This window comes from Netta rufina (genome assembly GCF_964035555.1).
Source record: "Netta rufina genome assembly, chromosome: 13".
NCBI lineage: Eukaryota > Metazoa > Chordata > Aves > Anseriformes > Anatidae > Netta > Netta rufina.
In genome coordinates, this window is record NC_140136.1 from 6,071,925 (window position 1) to 6,090,951 (window position 19,027).

Consider the following 19,027-nt stretch of genomic DNA (forward strand, 5'->3'; position numbering starts at 1 on the left):
CCAGACAAACTCTATGTAATCCAAGGGGTTTGATTTAATTTCACAGATAGAGCCTGCCCCAATCCCCACCCTCGTGCACAGGGGGCCAAACAGTGCCTACGTAAGGAGAGCTCCCACTAAACTCAGATTAGCTGTAAATACACACACACACACAATAAAAAATAGAGGAGCCACAACACTATATGACCATGAAGTAAAGCTGTTATACTTCCCTAATTAATGTTACACTACCCTAATTCCTCACGTAAATGTAGTGGGGATTGCAACGGGAGGATGTGGTGGTTCCTCCTGCCAGGTGACTGCATGCCTCAATTGGGACACCTATTCAGCAGCTGACTCCAGACAAGACAAATTGTGGAAGGCAGACTGTTAGCAGTAAATCATTTAATAAGGGGGTCAAATAAGCTTCTATTAACAATGTTTCCTTCTATTTATTTATATTCTGTCTGCAGAAAATGTGATGCTGGACTGGTGATGGCTTAGGACAACGTTCCGGCATGAAGACAGCTACAAAGCACAAAATAAAAAAAAATGAACTCAGAAAGAAACAAGAAAAAAAAAAAGAAACAGCGTTTTCTTGGTATCAACAAGAAGCTCTTTATTTTTCCTCAAGTTTTCTTTTCTAAAAAAAAAATAATAAATGAACTAAGACATTTGCAGAAATGAGATAAAAACTTTCTCTTCAGGTGATGATATTCAAGGAAGCATGTTGTTTTATTAAATTTAAATTGAAAGAAAAATAGAGAGATTTGGATTGGGATACAGTATCAGGAGAACTGAGAAACTGTGAATTTTCCAAGAAAAAAAAAAAAAACCCTTAAAACTGTGAACTGAGAAATGGATGGAAATACCACTTAAACCCCTGATTACACCCTGTGTGTTCTTTAGGAGACATCATCTTTGCTAACTCTATGGTATTTAGGAAATGGTTTACAACATATCATTTATTGTAATCTTTTAAGACAAAACAAATATTTAATTAGCTGTGATTTTCGCCATTTCTGTTCAGATGTCTACTTGCACTTTCTTTTTCTAGATAGCTCAGATGTATTTGCAGCCAGCAGTCAAGGGCAGGAAAGATTTCTTTCCTTAATAATCTTTTTATTTGCCACACCCAATAAAATTCTTGTAGGGAAAAGGAATCAACAAGACTACCATCTCCCGATCGATACCTAAAGCCTAACAGACAGTAATTATCAAAATAAAGAGGAAATCCCATATTGGGCTACATACCTCCCCATTAATCAAAACAACAGAAAATATCTGCAGCACTGCTTTTCTGAAATAACATAAAAGATGCCTGCTTAGGTTACACTTTGAATTGGCTACAATCAAAAGAAGGAAAAGCACGACTAACTAAGCCCCAGGAAGCTGCATTGTCCCTTTAACCCGTCGTATTCCCCATTTCCCATTAGTACTTAACATTTTTCACTATGTTGTGACTGCTATTATTTCATTTAACACTGGTTAATCTGTATCTGAGGTACATGGAAACCCTCTAGATGATAAGATTGGACAGGCTCCAGCGCTGGCAGTTTCCGAGCGTGCACGCACGCAGTGTGTTTTGATCCCTGCCGTCACGGGGACCGCCTGCCAATTCGCTCTTGGATCAGCCTCTCGCTCAGTTCCCACAGGGCTGCGGCCGTCGCATCGTTCCGAGCCTCCGGTGACGGCAGGCAGCGGCAGCAGTTGTTGAAGTACATCCCGCCCAGGCCCTCCAGCTCAGCGGCCGTGGCGCAGTAGACGGTTGTGGCAGCTCCTTGTTGCTGAAATTAAAAAAAGAAAGAGGAAAAGAAAAAAAAAAGAAAGAAAGAAAGAAAGAAAGAAAGAAAGAAAGAAAGAAAGAAAGAAAGAAAGAAAGAAAGAAAGAAAGAAAGAAAGAAAGAAAGAAAGAAAGAAAGAAAGAAAGAAAGATTAAAAACTACGTGAATATATACATAAACACACGGATAGATTTTTATCTTTGTCATTTTGGCTGCTGTCCATCGGAGCTGTGCGTCTCAGGAGAGCACTGGTGAATGCATTGCAGCTAAAACTCTGCTGAAGATGTTGCCTCCCTGCCTGCTGGCCACTTATTTGCTAAACAGCTTAATGAGGAGCTTTTTTCTTTTCATTTCCTCTTGGAGCAAAAGAAAAGGAAAAGATGGTCTAAAAATTTGTCCTGTTCATTTGCCCCTTTTCAAGAAAACGTTAAGTCAGTGCCAGGAGGGTCTCCCCACTAGCACTTGAAAACAGAAAAGGTGAGCCAGGTTTAAAGGCAGCACCTAAAAACATCCTGCTTTTCCCTTCTAACTCAGAAAACACCACACACCTTGAGCACCATCACTTCCTAACCTTGATAAGCAGTGCAGACTGACACGAATATGCATTTTGTTTGGTTGGGTTTTTTAAGCCTCTCGTACAAAATTAACCTGGGCACTCCAATTAAGACCTATAATGCAAAGTGCAATCGGGATTTGTGCCAAACCTGCCAGTATATCTTTGATCAACAGTTTCACTGTTGCAGTTGTCACCATTGCCTCGCAAGAATGTTTACCTGCTGCAGGCAGAGAAGGCTGATTTTGCAGAGACACGAGGCTTTCCAGTGTGTTGTTTTTTTGTTTTTTTTTTTTTTGTTTTGTTTTTTTTGTTCTGTAACAACCATTTCTCATGTCTTATAATGCTTTAAGAAACGGAGCAGGTAGATTAGAGGCTTTTGCGGAGCAGAGATTCTTTTTTTCTTTCTTCTTCCTTTTTTTTTTTTTTTTTTTTTTTTAAATACCAGCTGAACTTACGTTCAAACAGGAAGAATGGATTTCTCTGAATTTCTCTGACAGAAACCTGGAGCTGGAGGGCATAAGGTTCAGACAGCGATGAGTACGCCCCAGGGGATGGGGTACTCCAAGGCCTGGACTGAAAGCACAGTGCCAGTAGAGCTGCAAAGAGGGCAAGAAGCTGTTTTTCTTTGTGAACTATAATTAAAAATAATAGGTGAGAGCACGTAGCAAGACACTGCACACAACCCTAATTTAAAACCGATAGAGTTTATCTGGCATCTTATGATTATTTATGTGCATCTTAGTCCTTTCTGTGGTAACTAATTATGAGCTGATAGGAATCAGAATAAAGAGGCTGCCAACTATGATAGAAAAAGTAAACGAAGAGAAATTGGATGTTGCCACATTAGGATAATTTAATGGGGAAAGCGAATAAGCTTCAACCTCTCATGATTTTCCTCCATTTCTGTTTTTGTTTTCTCCTGCCTTTCAGTGTCACAAAAAGGAAAACTCAGGGTGCTGTTAGGGGGTCAACCTGCAAAAGACCTCTGTTTTGCATTCTTATCCTTCAAGGGCAGCAACCATTCTAAAAAGCCCCAATTCTCCTTAACTGATGCTTCTTGATTTTGTAACTGTAAAGAAAGGCACATTTGTTTGCAAGATATGCATTTTCCTCAGAAGATGGGATTAAACTGATAATGATGACTCCACAGCTTAGAAATGATCTCCTATAACAAGGTAAACCAAACCTGTCTGTATTAAGAATGTTGAAAGGCATATATTTACCACCAGACCAAAATATTTTTAAAGTTAGTGATCCTCTTATTAAATCAATATCTTTTTTAAAAAAGAGAAAGTATCTTACAAGCAGGAGAAGAAATGCAAGAGTTCTACTAAAAATAACATTAACAGAGAACAATAAAATTGTTATGCTCATTTGAACTATCTTATAAAGCTTCACAGCACAGGTATGATCACTGTATTCAGCAGTTTAGAATGATTCAAAGCCCCTGAAGAGTGTTATTATTAGTTTTTGCAAGCAATTCAACTGGACTTTTATTAGAAAGGTAAAATTAAACTAACGTGCTCAATGCAGAGTGAGAGCCCTTAAGCTATTGCTGAAAAGCATCCGTCCAGCCTAGCTAAACTCAGGATAGCTTTAATAAAAATTAGCTAATTCATAAAATGAAAGTTTATCAGAACAGTTTAAAATCCAAACCAAATAATAATTTATCTCTTCAAAAGAGTCAAATTTGATGATTTTAAAAATTCTGAGCAGGCAGACATCCTACAGCATAACAGCAGTGCTTTATACCTCAAACACTGACACAGCCTAAACTCCGAAAGAAGAGAATAGTTTTCCCTGTGTGAGTGTAGGATATTTACTTTAAGCGATAAAAGATTATGTGGCTGGAAGCCCAAAGCACTTTATCATGTGATGCCTCCAGTGTTTCGCTGAGGACTGGATGTAAGCAATGTGCCATTTGCTTTTTGGCTGTGTGTATCTTTCTGTCTTTCTAAATGTTTCAATTGTGTTGGGTGTTTTGGTAGAAAAAAAAAAAAAAGTTCAATGGTTCTATCATTGACAGAGAAATACCTTTTTATTACTTAAGAGAAATGCAGTCATATTTATCCCTTTGTTGACAGAGGGTAAAGCTTTAATATCAGAGAATGAAAAAAAGTGAACTCATCAAGCCTATGAGTTTGATGATGACAAAACTATGAAACAGAAGGTAAATCCCAGATTCCCAAAGCCATTTAAGCATCTAAATTCCTTTGGTAAATGCGAGCTAGTTGCATCCAGAGATTTGAGGATCTCTACTTAAGTGACTTGCCCAAGGACAGAGAGGAATGAGTATCAAAGGACTCAACAACGCTTCAGGTCGGACAGGATGTCAGGATGTCTCCAGCCCAGCCTCCTGCCCAAAGCCGGACACCCAGCAAGCCCACAGAGGCCATGCTCAATGGGAAGGTCCCCAAGGGACCAACTTCTTCTTTTCATCTTTGACTCAGATGCCACAAACCTCTGGGTAGAGCCAGAACTGCAAATAACTGCAGAATGCCTGCACTGCCACCCACGCACAGCCAGGCTGTGAGAACACTGAGTTTCTCAGTAAATATTGTTTATCCCTTATGAACACAATCTTCTGAATGACATCTTTATATGCTGGGCCTTATGACTGTTTAATAACAAGTTTTAATTTTTTGCTCATCAGCTTTCCTGTTCACATATCATCAGCATACAACAGCAGAGGATATTAGGGAATCTAATTAGTAAACAATTCCATACTGCTGATACAAGATGAAACATTCTTAAACCGATAAAAAGAGCACTTTAATCACTGTTGAATGACTTTCAATGACAAGCGGTTTGTGCCATGTCAGAACATAATTTGAAGAAGATTAGAGTACTATATAAAAGAATTAATGTTAACAACTTCGTTAAAAAATGTCTTAAACAATGAGCTTGTCAGTTGTCACAGGCTCTCCCTGATCTATTGTGATTAACGCCCCCGCTCCCAACAATTTAAACTGATAAACAATGCTAAAAGCTCTGGGCAACCTAAACATTTTTTTTCCATATGTCCGTCAGTTGTATATGGTGCTAATCGCCAGGGCTGGGGGTCAACCTTCCTTAACCTGCAACAAAGGCAGCGAGTTGGAATGATGAATACACAGGATAAAGAATTTGTGAGAAGCCCAACTGAATCTTTAATCATGCCTCAATGCCATTTCCGATCCAGGCAAACATTTGAAAGCTGCTAGGCAAGCACCACGCTATCAATCTTTCCAGTGTACGTAAAATTACCCGGGAATCTTGTTTTGGATTAAGTTGAAGAGTGTCTTAGTAATAAGGGTTCATCATTCTCCTTCGCAAATCATTTGTCAGTTTTGTAATACAATCTTAAACTGCAGCAGGGTGGGATTTGTAAAGCAGTTGCTGTTTATTTATAGTTGAGGCTGAAAGATCTAAATTGTCCATCCTTCCAAAATCCTTTGTTGAGATAAAAATACTAAGTAGCTAGCTACTAGTTCATAGGCATTTATCTCATAACTGTGAGCTATCAATTTGTAGCTGATGGCGCTGAATACAAATTAATATTGAACATCTTAACAGTAAAAGAAAAGGGGTTCCTGATACACAGCGTACGGTAAAACCCTCATTAATATATGTAATGCATCCGTTAGTATTCTAAGATACCATTTATGTACCTGATAAGAAAACATATTACACAGTTAATGTTTAGTTTTCAAATTTGTCTACTTTCAAATGCATGTTTACTTTCTAAAATTAGATTCCTGTTCTGAAGCAGGTTTATGTATGAAGTATATAAATAATAGAAACAAAGCCATAAATTATCTGTATACATATCAACTACAAATGAATAAGATCCACTCTAAACTCTGTTAAGGGCATACAGATAGCATGTGACATTGCCTACCAGCGAGATGGAATCAGCTTCCCTGAAAAAGAGTTATTTATTTATTTATTTTATTATGAAAAATTAAGTATTAAGGCAAGTTATCTCAGTAGCCTGAGGTTAAGTTTAATGCAGCACATTTTAAAAGATGGCCAGTGGAAGGAGGTGAATTCACAATGACAAGAGAGGCGAGCATTTGTGACAAGGTCCAGATTCAAAGCAAGCAGCCCAAGTGAAACAAAAAGGCAACTGCTTCCTCAAAACTCTTCAGGCTCTTCCTGTTATTCATCCCAGGACCATTAGACAAAGCAAACACATCCCTAGCACAAAAATACTAGCTCAACACAACTGCATTGTGAACAGATCACTTATAGTGGAATCACTTACTGCACAGCGGAGTGAAGATGGGGGAGCACACTCATATTACAGACCATAACACAAACAGGGTCTCCCACTCCTTCGCTGTGCCTCTGAAAAGCCCTCCAAAAAGTCCAGATCCACTCCGTGAGAGCGGGAGTTTCAGTTCACCAGCTGGCGTCAGCCATGCTCATTTACCAATTTGGTGTGAAATAGATAATCTTGGAAAAGCAAACAAGATGGAGCAAATTGCCAATGCCAAACTCTAAAATTACAGCTGAAGTTCTCTGCTCCTCAAGCTTCATCTTCACCCGGTGTCAACCAGCTCAGGTCCACCACCTCCTCCGACACAGATCTGCGGTTGCCTGTGGCTTGTGCCTCTCTGCCGCTTGCCACCGGCGCCTGGTGCAGTGTGGTGCCTCCTGCCACCAGCATCTTGGCAGCTGACATTGGCTGGTCTCCTGGAAGTAAACCACACTCCGAATACAGATGTTTCTATTTGGGATGTGCAGCAAGCCACAGCTGGGATTTGGTGCAGTTATTCTCCAAATATACTTATTCCTTTCTCAGTAATGGTAAAATGTTTCTACAGATGAGCTGAGTCTGTACTTTCTCCCATCAAGCTACCTTCAGAAAAACACTACTAAGTCTAAAATCCGTATGTCCTCATTCAACTGTCGTAGCAGAGGGACCGGCTTCTCAATGCCAAGTGTTACTTCACTCAGTTTCCTAGCCGGTATCTCAGAGCTGCAAGGGGCAGCTACCCTCCGTACAAGGCAGTGAATGAGTTCTAGCCTTGCACAGGAGATTACAGAAAAATCCTTCCTGCTGCAGTCCTCTTACTCAGAGCAATCCTGGATGCATTATTATCTTCTGAGTAATGCTCGCAATATATATGCACTATCCTCCTGTAAGAAAATAGGATTCCCTAATTGCTTTTTCAGCCCAGAAATACGAAACTGAGACCTGCCTTTGCTCCTTTGGGTGAGTACGACAAACTAAAATCATAGCTGCAACTAAAAAAAAAATAAATATACAACTTTGGAACTGCCAAATATGATTCAATAAATAAATCAGGCTCAGTTGACTTCAAGTCCCTTCTCCACCCAAGTGCCAGCAGGAAAACGTGACCTGAACTGACTCTGTAATTGCAGTCTTTTGAAAGGTCTCACCGAACCACATCTAAACCAGAGATTCTCAACCACCTCCCCTTCCCCCATCACCACATTTAAACCAGCAAAACGTCTCTTAGAAGATAATACAACGGATAAACCCAAATCTATAAGGTCTGTTTTTTTTTGTTGTTTTTTTTTTTTTGTTTGTTTGTTTGTTTGTTTGTTTTGTTTTGTTTTTTGTTTTTTCTCTGATGTATCTTTTTCAATTAATTCTTAACTACAAAGACTCAAAACTCTAACAACTTCTCTACTTACAAAGCATAGTTGGTTTCAAGCTGTAACTTTTCTTAGCGTCATTAAGACCTTTATGCATTTACAGTATTCTTTACATACATTATAGAAGATAAATGTGCTATATTCTTTGAGTAAGGAAACTGCAGTAGTTCACGAAAGAGGATTTGTTTTCAACTGCTGAGGCATTAAGACCTAGTGATTATTTAAACTATTCAATATATGCAGCTATATTTAACTCACATTCTGGGTTTTAACTTCGCAAAAGAAAATGTGTCCATTGTAATAAATGTATTTTGACACTGCACCATGTTGTTTGTGTTATGCAACACCCCATATGTTCTCAATTATGGCAATGATAGTGCTTGAAAACTTCTATCCTCCAACAGTGTCAAACAGATCGTCTGCAATCACTCCACAGGAAAAAAAAATAATACAACACAGGACATCCAGGCAGGAAGGAGCACTGGGCTGGTTTTCTTATTTTGACCTTTACTTCTGGAGTCAACTTGGAAAAGTCACTTCAACTCCATGTACCTCACTTTTCCCATCAGTAAGATGGGGAGAGTACTAAGATTTACCCACCTCACAGGGGTGTTGTGAGGACTAGTTAATATTTATGGCGTGCTTCCACATCTACTGCTGAAAAGCACTGTGTAAGTATAGTGTTGTATTATAAACCGTTGTTAAAATGCTTAGAAGATTTAGAACAAGGTTGGAAAAATAGCTGATAAAAATGTAAGTACCTTTTGAAATCATGCTTATTTTTCTCTATTGTATAAACTCCCTTCTTTAACGTGTGAAGATGTCTGCTACACCAGGCTCCATTCTGGTCTCTTTCCTCTCTACTTGTTTGTTTTGGTCCAGCTCACTGAGAACTTGGTAGCACTCTTATTAGCCAAAGTACCACGGGGGTCTCCATAAATGGATGCTTTAGAGTCCTATATCCCTTCAAAAGGAGGTCCATGAGTTCGTCTCTCCCACACTTTGCATATCCTAGAAAGAGTAATCATGGCATACCAGGGGTGGGATTCCCCTAACACAGGGATCTTAAAACATCTGCCTTGGGAAATCCTGCGTGCTCTGCAGCTGTCCTCCAGAAGGGCACACATTTCCCACAGGTCTGGAATCATATTTGCTAGCCTCTCGTAGACATCTCAGATAAAAACATCAAACATTTAAGACACCCTCAGACACCTGTGTCTATGCAACACTACTGCTCTTTTTGCAGCACCTGGAAGGGAGTTGGGTCCTACCAACACCCAATTCTTTTCTTTTTCTGTGTTGAAGTCCACAATTAGTTTCTGAAATTCTTTCAAGCCTGACACAGAGCCATCTTAAGCTTCAAAAACTGTAATGAAGCATATGGCTTTACCTTGCTCGACCAGCATTTCAACGGCAAGAGCAGCAGCACGCCCACAGGCTGCTCACTGGCCTTTTACCGACATCACATTTCCTCTCAGATCACTTCTGAATTTTCTTCTGCTGCCTACTGAACTCCCGTTCACACCTGATTTACACTTTTAAAACATCATCACTCCACTGAAGCGTCGGTTTTGAACACTGCATGCAAATTGCTACTATCCAGCACTGCTGCTCTCACTATACCATGACGTACAGGATAGTATGGAGCAGTGGTGTGGTACTGCATGCTTCTCTTCAAGTCTAAGTTTGGGAAACATCCCTGAGGGAAATTTTCGGTGTTTATTTCAGAATGCAACAGGATAAGGCTGTGATCAGGCTGCTGTCCCTTGCTTGTCCTCTGCCCCGTGTGCCAACCCTGGTTGGCTGAACGAGGAGCGAACAGCAGGCAAGAGGGAGTCAGTGCCCTTGGGCATCACAGCAGCACCATCAGGAGCTGTAAATCCCTGCTCAGTGATTGAGATTTTGTGATGTACATTTATACAAACACAACTCCCAACATGCCAAAAATGGAAACCCTATTCAGGATACTGGAAATCATCCTGAAATGCATATTCTACCAGCTGAGCCCATGTTCTTCAGGGCAAGTGTAACTTAAAGAGTAGGGCAAGCAGGTTGTTGACAATAAACATCCCCTGCCAAAAAGCCAGGTTAGATATGCTGCTGTAACTCAGTCAACAGAATAGGGTCGGCTGGTGTTTGGACATATGTAAATGAGAAATTTGTTGAAATCACTTCTGTTATTAACTTCTGCTAATTTGAAATGCTTTGTTTTTGCTGTACCTAACTTTAATTATATAGATACTTTATATAAATGTATGTACACAAACAGTACTGTATATGCTGTATATATTTATATAGCTTTTTAATACTACTACTAGTCAAAATTTAGACTCTCTTCATATGCAGTATTGCAATGAATGCCATCACAATACTGACATTGTGCTTCCTTCTTCATTGCATAGATAATTTTTTAGATTGACTTTGATTTTAGATATGAGTGAAACAACCCCACAAAATGCAATGCTTTTTAAGCAAGTGACCTTTTGGGACAAATATTTGACAAGCCGTTTGTTTAGGTTTTAAAGATAAAGACTGTTTTTCATCTGTTGATACATACACACACAAGAAATTCTGTAATACAATGCATTCAGAAACCACAGGGTGTGATGTTGGGGACATATCATGGTAAAAAAATTAACTACCAACTCTGTCTTCCAGAAACTAATTAAGGGAATGTATTTTGCAATAATACAGATCTAGTAAACAGGCCTCTAACGTCTAGGCTTAGAGCTGTAAGCCAGGCACTCCTGTATTATGTATGTGTGATTTTCATAGATAGCCTGCTGTAAAGTGTGCCCTGTTAGTGCATCTTTCAGGCTCAAAGACACTAGCCTTGTTAATATTTCATTTAGTACATACTGTAGAGTCTCATTTATATTACTTCTATAATTAATGGTGATAGCTTAGGCACTGCCTTTACAAGGAGAGATCCCTGTATGTTGGTCGATGGATAATGAGAAACAATAGATATTTCATTCACCAGCAGCTTGTTGCTAGTTAGTAGGAAATTATCGTGTGTACTGTTGCTTTAATTGCCAGGGTAAATAATGCTGCCGCTGTGTTAGTGAACATTTTAAAGCACTTGATGCAAATAGACTAGAAACAAAACAAAACAAAAAAAAAATTACCTTTATTATGCTATACCTTAGCATAGGGAGTTAAAAAGGTCTTAAAACATTTGCGTTCTATCATGCAAATATATCTTAATATGCATGTGCTGACTATTCAACTACTGTATTTTAGGAAATACAATTATGCTGCCTTTCTCTTCTCCTATGTAGACTGTAAATAACTGTAGATCTTTCTCTTGTTTTCCTGTGTAAATATATGTAAATACGAACCAGCTATGCATGTTGATATTCTAGGCAATTTCAGGTACTTTTATAATCTGAAGGCATGTACTTGAACTGGTTTGTTAAAAAAAATCAATTCTCTCAAACCCTTTAAAGCTCATTAGAAATTAAAGATTTCTTACTAGACTGGTTTCTTCTATCTCAGTTGTTTTTCTGTTTATTTTTTTTCCTGCTTTCTCAGCGTTTGTCTCCCAAGACCCACTATCAAGGCTGCATACACCAGGGCAGTGTAAGTGCAGTGTCCTGTCTCAGGATGCAATTCCCTCCCCTGCCAAGGTTGTGCCCCATTTAGATTCCACACCAGCCCCATTGGTAAACCTCAACGGAGGCTCATGGGCCACCTAAAGAGGGGGCAAATCTATCCCCTTCACTCCCATCCCTCCCTCTGTTTCATAATGTTTTCTATTCTATTTTTTCATCCATCAAATAAGTATCTAATACTGCTCATGCCAGGACGGAGTTTCAGGGCAGATGCCATCTCTTTGGCTGTTTCTTTGCTCTTCAGCTATGCTGGCAAGGTAGCCCGCAGTCCGGCTGCTCACTCAGACATGCCTTTCTGTTTGAACACACTCTTTATGTTTCTTTTCCAGCATGCTTATGACTTTGACAGACTGTGAAAATAATTTGATAAATAGCTTGATAAATTTCCCCATCTCTTCCCTTCAGTGCTGTAACACTGTTTGTGGGAGCCTTTCAATTGAAGGAGTGCGAACAAAAATGAAATTACCTAAGCTTATAAATCAAGTCATCCCCTGCATACAAATTTGGCAGCAAGGTTTCAATTTAGCTCTCTTTTTCCTTCTTTTTTTTTTTATTATTATTTTTTCTTTTTTTTTTTCTTGCAATAAATGAAGATTCCTGGGAGGAAATCGGTAAGAAGAAAAAAGATGTATTTATATCTCAGTATGGTAAGGAAAAAAAAAATCCCCTCTGCATTATCTACAGAAACTAAATGCAATGACAACTTTTTAATCGAAAGAAAACAGCTTTCATGTTTGGGGATGCTTTTCCCAGAGTAGATGTATAAGAATAAACACATTAATTGACAGGATCTTCATGACTTTTTAAGTTCCTCAAACTTAACTCAGTGTCTCAGGAAGATCTCTTTCCAGTCCTTGAAGATTCTTTTAAGATGAATATCTAAAAAGCTGAGCTGACATGGGCATTATGTTCAAGTGCAAGCTGTACTATTCTTTAATAGAGGGCGTAGAAATGGTTCATAGGATTATTATCTTTCTACAGACAAAACCCATTACCTTCACACTAGGAGGGAAAAGCTGGTTTTTAACTTATATAAAATGGAATCAATTATCAATATCTTTGCATGGTTTCCTGGCTCTGCTGGAGAGCAGCGGTAGAGCGCTGCTGTTACACTCGCAGCAGTGCTAAACACAGAGCGATTTGGCAGAAGGGCTCCTTCCTACGCTGGGCTCCTTGTCACACCTTTCTTTTAATACAATCACATCTGCAGACGAAAAAATAAGTAGCGATGATTTGTATGCAGGGCTTCCACTCTGAATGTCACAAGAGGAGACAGGAATTGCATTTTCAGACTGATCTCATGGCTATTGTGAATTTAAAGTTCTTCCCAGTAGAAGTGAACAGGTGAATAAAAAGCAGTCACCAGCACAAAGTCAAATGCAGTGGCAAACAGCAGCACAGGTCAGAGCATCCATACAGCAAGTAGTTTTGGCTGTGGAAGAAAAGCAGTCCTTTGGCAACCGCCTCCCATACAACCCTTACCATCAAGCCTCTGAATAATCCTTTTGTTGGCTTTACCGGTGGCTTTTCATGGATGATTATATTTCCAGTGAGTAAAGGAAATCTGGAAAGTTAGTGGTGGCTTTTTATGGTGAAAAGTCCACATATGCCCATCACTTCTTAAACTGTTACAAATAAAAGCCTTAATTCTTTCACCAGACAATGTCTAATCTACTCCAACTCCATGTTCCTCAGCAGAGGGATCAATGAGTCCATTAGCCATCCTTAAAAAACCATATCCCCAGCTATTTCACGAGCACACTCAAACTCAGGCGCACATTTAGGTGTAGTATTCGCAATATATATAAAACATAATACTGTAGAAGCTGGTAATGGTGTTTGGGAAGGAAATGTTCAATATTAGACTCTCATCTGCTTATCCCATTCATGAGATCTGCTTCTACAAAGCGCATAATGATAAATGGCACATTTGCAAATTATCTTCTGAGTGCTGATGAGAAATCAGCAACCTGCGAGTTACCGTGACTTTGAATGAGTACACTCCACTGCAAGTCTCGTTTGCTGAGACGCCTGCCAAATGAGTGCATTAGTATATTAGGAATCTAATAAATTGACTAACAAGCATTTGATGAAAAATAGCTGTACCATCCGTTACAGTTATCATCACAGCCAACAAGGCTACTGGGCTTGGGACTGTGAAGGCACAGCTGCTGATAAAAGAGATGCTGCCGCACCGTGCCGTGCTCTCAGCAGCATCTCTCCACTCACCGTGCATCGCTCACAAACCCGCAGCAAGACACGGGACCTCATTTACTTCAGCTTCCCTCTACTTCTTCATGTGACACTTGTGAGGATTTAAGTCTTACTCAGGCTGGTCTTTTCCCTTTCTCCTGCAGAAAGTAGGATACTGGGATGATAGAGAAAACCCTTTTGACAATCCAGTAACAAATACATGTAAGTTCCCCTGCCTGGGAAGGAGCCAGGGGACTCTTTCATTGTTCAGGCATCTGAAACTGCTTTCATGTTCACAATCTGAAAATTTTAAGCTTGTTAACTATGATCACAAACATGAGGCTAAAGGACCAGAAAGGCTTTCGCTATATCCACATTCTGCAGATAGGCACTGTGTTATTTAATGTCATGCAATCAACTTAGTATCAGGAGTGGCTCTGAGTCCTGCCTCTTAGCTCAGGATCTTAGTGGAAAAATTAAGCGCAAAGAAATATATCTCCCTTCACACAGCCCTTAACCTGTGCTGTCTACTGCTTCCAGCATACACACAAGCTGTATATTTAAGACACCCAGTTTCTAGCATGATCTCCCCTCATCGAGACATCCTTCCTGCCCAGGGAGGACCAAGCACCTGACACATGCACACCCATGGGACCTCAAAAACTGAAGCAGGAAAATGAAAAGCTCAGGCTTAACTGTGTCAACAGCCGAGGTTAGGCTGCTCTCTTCTAGCGAAGCTCAGCACTAGGCACCATGTGCACTGCGGGTGCTTGCTGCTCCTCCTGCAGGCTTCAGGTGCATGACAGATCACAGCTACATGCTAGCCTGGCAAAGCCCGTATGAGTAAATTATGTATTTTCAGGTTAATTAATTCTAGTAAGTGCAATATACCCTTACGGTTGAGTTTCAGAAATCTCCTGCACGCTGCTTAATTTGTTTAAAGTAGAGAGGAACCCAGTTCATTATATATGCCCATTTATCCTCTGCCAATGAATCCCAGCGAATACTTCAAAACTACACACATTTAATAAAAGCTGCTTCTGCACCTTCCAAAAACACATTTCTGCTTTTACCTGAGACATTTGCAAGATCCCCCAACTCTGTCAACAGTGGCTCTCCAGTTTTGTTTAGCTTATCATCATCAGACTCTGCTTTTGTGAGTGGACAAGTCATTTGAGTGTGCACCACAGTTATAATGGCCTGACTGACAGCTCAGCCAGATAAACATGGGAGAATAACAGACATAGGAACAATCTGGGTATTCATTTTGTCCGTTCAACCGGGTTGAAAGGATTTGCCAGCCAAGGGCACAACACTTCAGGCTAATTTGCTCAGCCAAAGCACTGCCAGAGTGTAAGGCTGCAAGCAGATGACTGATGCTGGGGAGATCGGCATTCCCAGTGGAGGTACTTATTATTCACCTCTGCCTCACGGGAAATGAAAGCAGTAGTTATTCAAAGCATCCATTTGAAAGAGAAAAACATATAGAAATGAACTTTGTTACAAAACTTGAACCCTTCTTATTGTTTCTCTACTTCTGCATAAATTCCAGCTTCTTGTCCTATCCATCGCATCTTGTACGTGGCAGCATTTCTTCTTTATTGCTTCTTCTTTCCCCCATATGTTTGTTCCTCCTTCCATTTTCACATACTTTCCTTAGCTTTCTCTCCTGATTTATGTATCTTTGATCCTATATCTGACACTGAACACCTCCTCTTTGCTGTTTATCTTCCATTTTTATGCCATATCCACTCAGCTTTGCAACCTTTGGAGGCTCACCTCTGTCCCCACAGTATCTTGTGTTTGAGCAGGTGTCCAGGATATCCTGTCTGTCCCCCTCATGCTAAATGCACTCTGCAATCTTTTGGCTGTTATTAGACCCATGCTCTGCCAGGAGCCATGTGCTAGCAATGCGCTGCAGCCAGCAACACACCCTTATGAAGCCAAGCAATGCAGGACTGGTGAAATTATGGTGCTGTGCTTGTTAAAGAAAGCTGTCTCCCTACTCTCTTGCACATTTTAAGCATCCTGAGTTTAGAGTGACAGAGCCACCAGTCCATCTGCTAATCATGTTAAAAGAAATGATGGGTAGAACAGGCAAGCTGGTACTAAGGAAAGGTAAATACTGTTCTGACACATTCCCTCAAGCAGGCAAACAAAATAATAACAGTTTACAGCAGAGGCAAGCAAGTTCACTTCCAATAATTAAGTTCCACTTTCCAGCATGCTCAGTTTATAGGTCTTCTTGTCCAGGATTGACTTCAGCAACTCTCCCAGTGAAGAGCAGAGGCCGAAAGCTGTTCATGGTGGCAACAGCACAACTCTGCTGGCTTTAGGAGGCCGGGAGCCGAGACAAAACCTTCAGTGGTCCCGGTAAATCCCTGGCCGTTCCAGGTAGCGGAGACGGCAGGGGCCAAGCAGCACGGCAGGCTGGGAACAACGCACGGGGGGGGGGCACAAAACCAGCCTCAGACACATCACGGGAGGAATGCAAAGTGCACCTGACACTTCTTTTGATCTATTCCCAAGAAGCATTAAACGGCACATTAATGTGCTGCTTTAGTGTGTGTTCAACGTGATAGTTGGAGACATAACCGAGCCTTGCACAAAAGTCTAATTGGGGAGAAGAATAAACTTATTGTTTCCTCGCCAGGACATGCATCCTAGAGCATAGGCAGAGTTGACATTTGCATGAAGTATGTTGCTGTTTTGCATTTTAAATCCAGGCACGTTAAACGGAGATTGAATGATTACTTTGACTATTATTGAGAAATCAGTACATTTGCAACAGTAATCCCACAGATGTGGTAACTGGCATTGCCTGCCAGCAGGTTATGCTGAACAGTGAAATTCAAATATACGTGTATGTGTATACATACATCCTTATATATATATATATACACAAATTGCTCACTCAAAATATTAAGAGAACAGTAATAAAGCATCTGAGCATACACCTCCTGCAGCTTTCTCATGAAATTGTTTCTTACTGCTTATGAAGATCCTCGCGTACAAATCATACTCATGTTTAGTAACAATTTTTGTGCACTGAGCTAATGGCACTTCTTGACCTCTTCTGACTATAAAGAACCTTTACATTCTAAGCCTTTAGTTTCCATGTCAATTTTTCTTTGCTCTTTTAAGAGAACCATACAATGAACAAACTGCAACAGCAAACCAAGTAACAAAGAAAAAAGGAATGTAAAAAGAGAATGTTCTTACCCAGATTAATCAATAGCAGGAAAAAAAAAAGAAAAGGAGCCCAGAAAGTTAGGTGTAAATTTGGTAGTAGAGATAAGGTATGGAAGGACATTACTGAATTTTGCTGGTGGCTGTCTACTCATTGCTCCCAGTTGCGTCAACTTAGCTGTACCTTTACACATCTGGCCAGACCTATGTCCAACCCAATTCTTTCTACTCTGTGCAATGATCTTGCTTACATCTGTTATAGTAATAATGTATGTGTTCCTGATCAACTCTGTGTAACGCCCTCTATGTTCTATCTCTGGAAGGATTAGAGGGTTGATATTGCCTTCTTCATTTGTCCGTAGCACCTCCTCCCAGCCTCAGCTAGCTCCTTGGCACTCTGCACTGCAGTACTAATAATGCCAATGGCATTACACTAAGACCCTGCACCTCTTTAACTGTTTTGGCAAAAGACAGTCTAATCTGTGAAAACCATTAGCTTCCTTTTCTTGAAGCTCACACTTAATTTAGCCACAAAATTGTAGTGTAAGGGAAGAGGAGGCTGTGAAATGGGTGCCCAGAGAGTCCTACTGCTCAGCTTAGTATCTTGGCACTAACTGTGGAGACTGAACCTGCACTGCTGACACTCGCCAAGTCCACCACAAGAAAACACTGTGTCCTGATCAAGTTAGGAGTTAGGCAGGGAAAAAAAAAAAAAAAAAGAAAAAAAAAAAAGAGAGAGAGAGAGAGAGAAAAAAGGTTAGAGAAGGTAACTGCTCTAGGTACATAACAGATGCAGATGTCTTTGGATAATGCAGGTGAAAAAACATGCTATTCTGTCTTTTTTTTTTTTTTTTTTTTTACTATGTTTAGAAAACACCATCAGGTTATTCTGGCAGGTACCCACTCAGCTTTAAGGGAAGTATCTTTCCAAGGCCAAACATGCCACTCAATGCTTTAAATCAACTTCGTGACTCTTTCTGTTCAAGTTTTTGTGTGCCTACATTTTTTTCTTGACATCAGCCTAATTTTCTTCTTATAAACAAGTTAATGTCATTCCCACCACAAAGACAAAAGACAATTTTTCTTCAGGCTACTCCTCCAGCTGATGTTCAAGATAGTTCCTGATTAACCCATATTAAAAAGTAGGAAAAAAAGAAATCCCACTAGAACTTCAATATATTTTGTTCTATGTGAAAAACTTTAAATATAAAACAGACAAAACAAGCCACTCCAGGATTTCAGCTGGAGTACACAAAGATTTGATAGGCCTTCCTTTCAAATTATCCTCTTATATAGACCTTAAAGAAGCAACCAAAGGCATCCAAGGGAACATCTAAGATGGTCTGTCCAGAGGTAAGGGCAAAGGAGGGGTGCTGAGCACAGCATCTCCAGTACTGCCCGGACATGGCTGAAAGGAGGGAAGGGGATATGCACACACTGAACTCCTGTGCAGTAGAGCTGCATGCATTTCTAGCATGAGCATGCACGTGTACTATTTCACTTCAAGAGAGTGAAACGCATTATTTTAACAGGTAACACATCTCTCCTGCTCTCTCCAGTAGGAAGAATGGAAATGTATCTGGCTTCCCAGAAAATGCAGAGATTCTTCTCAGTCTGTACCAGCCAGTTGACCCTACCTCAGCATTTTTCCATTTTCTTCACACAAATAAAAATAATGGTCTGTAACAAGATCTCTAACCCCTGTTTTGCTGTAATGCTATATACTTCTAGGAGAACAGTCTTTTGACTATAAATTTCTATCAAAGTTCATTTACTCTTAAGTGGCATAATCTTTTTCAGTTCGTGATGTGAAATATATTTATCTTCTACCCAAATGATGTTTTGGAGCTGCACTATTCAACACTCCTTACATATTTTTGATCTGTTTTTTTCAGCCTACAGACTGCAGAAGGAAGAATTACTCAGTGGCATAGAACGTACATACCTAAAGAATTTTTAACTCTTTCTAATTCCAAAGGCAAATTTGCTGTAAAATAATGAACTTAAGTGACCCCTGCTGACTTCTCAAGGAATGACATTCCATAGGGAGTCCCATCTATGAAACAATTCAGGTACAAAATTAGCCCACTTATCTCAAGTCTTTG

At 40.0% G+C, this 19,027-nt stretch overlaps 1 protein-coding gene across 1 annotated transcript in view; it reads right to left on the reverse strand.

Annotated features, from left to right (window-relative positions):
- Window positions 1-456: 456 nt before the first annotated feature.
- WWOX (WW domain containing oxidoreductase) overlaps window positions 457-19,027 on the reverse strand; it is a gene marked incomplete at its 5' end in the record, with an annotated part of 506,937 nt that continues 488,366 nt past the window's right edge. Inside the window, one exon of the mRNA XM_084294419.1 lies at window positions 457-1,766. Within this exon, the coding sequence (XP_084150545.1) occupies window positions 1,578-1,766 (189 nt within the window). The 3' untranslated portion in view covers window positions 457-1,577. The remainder of the gene's footprint in view (window positions 1,767-19,027) is intronic.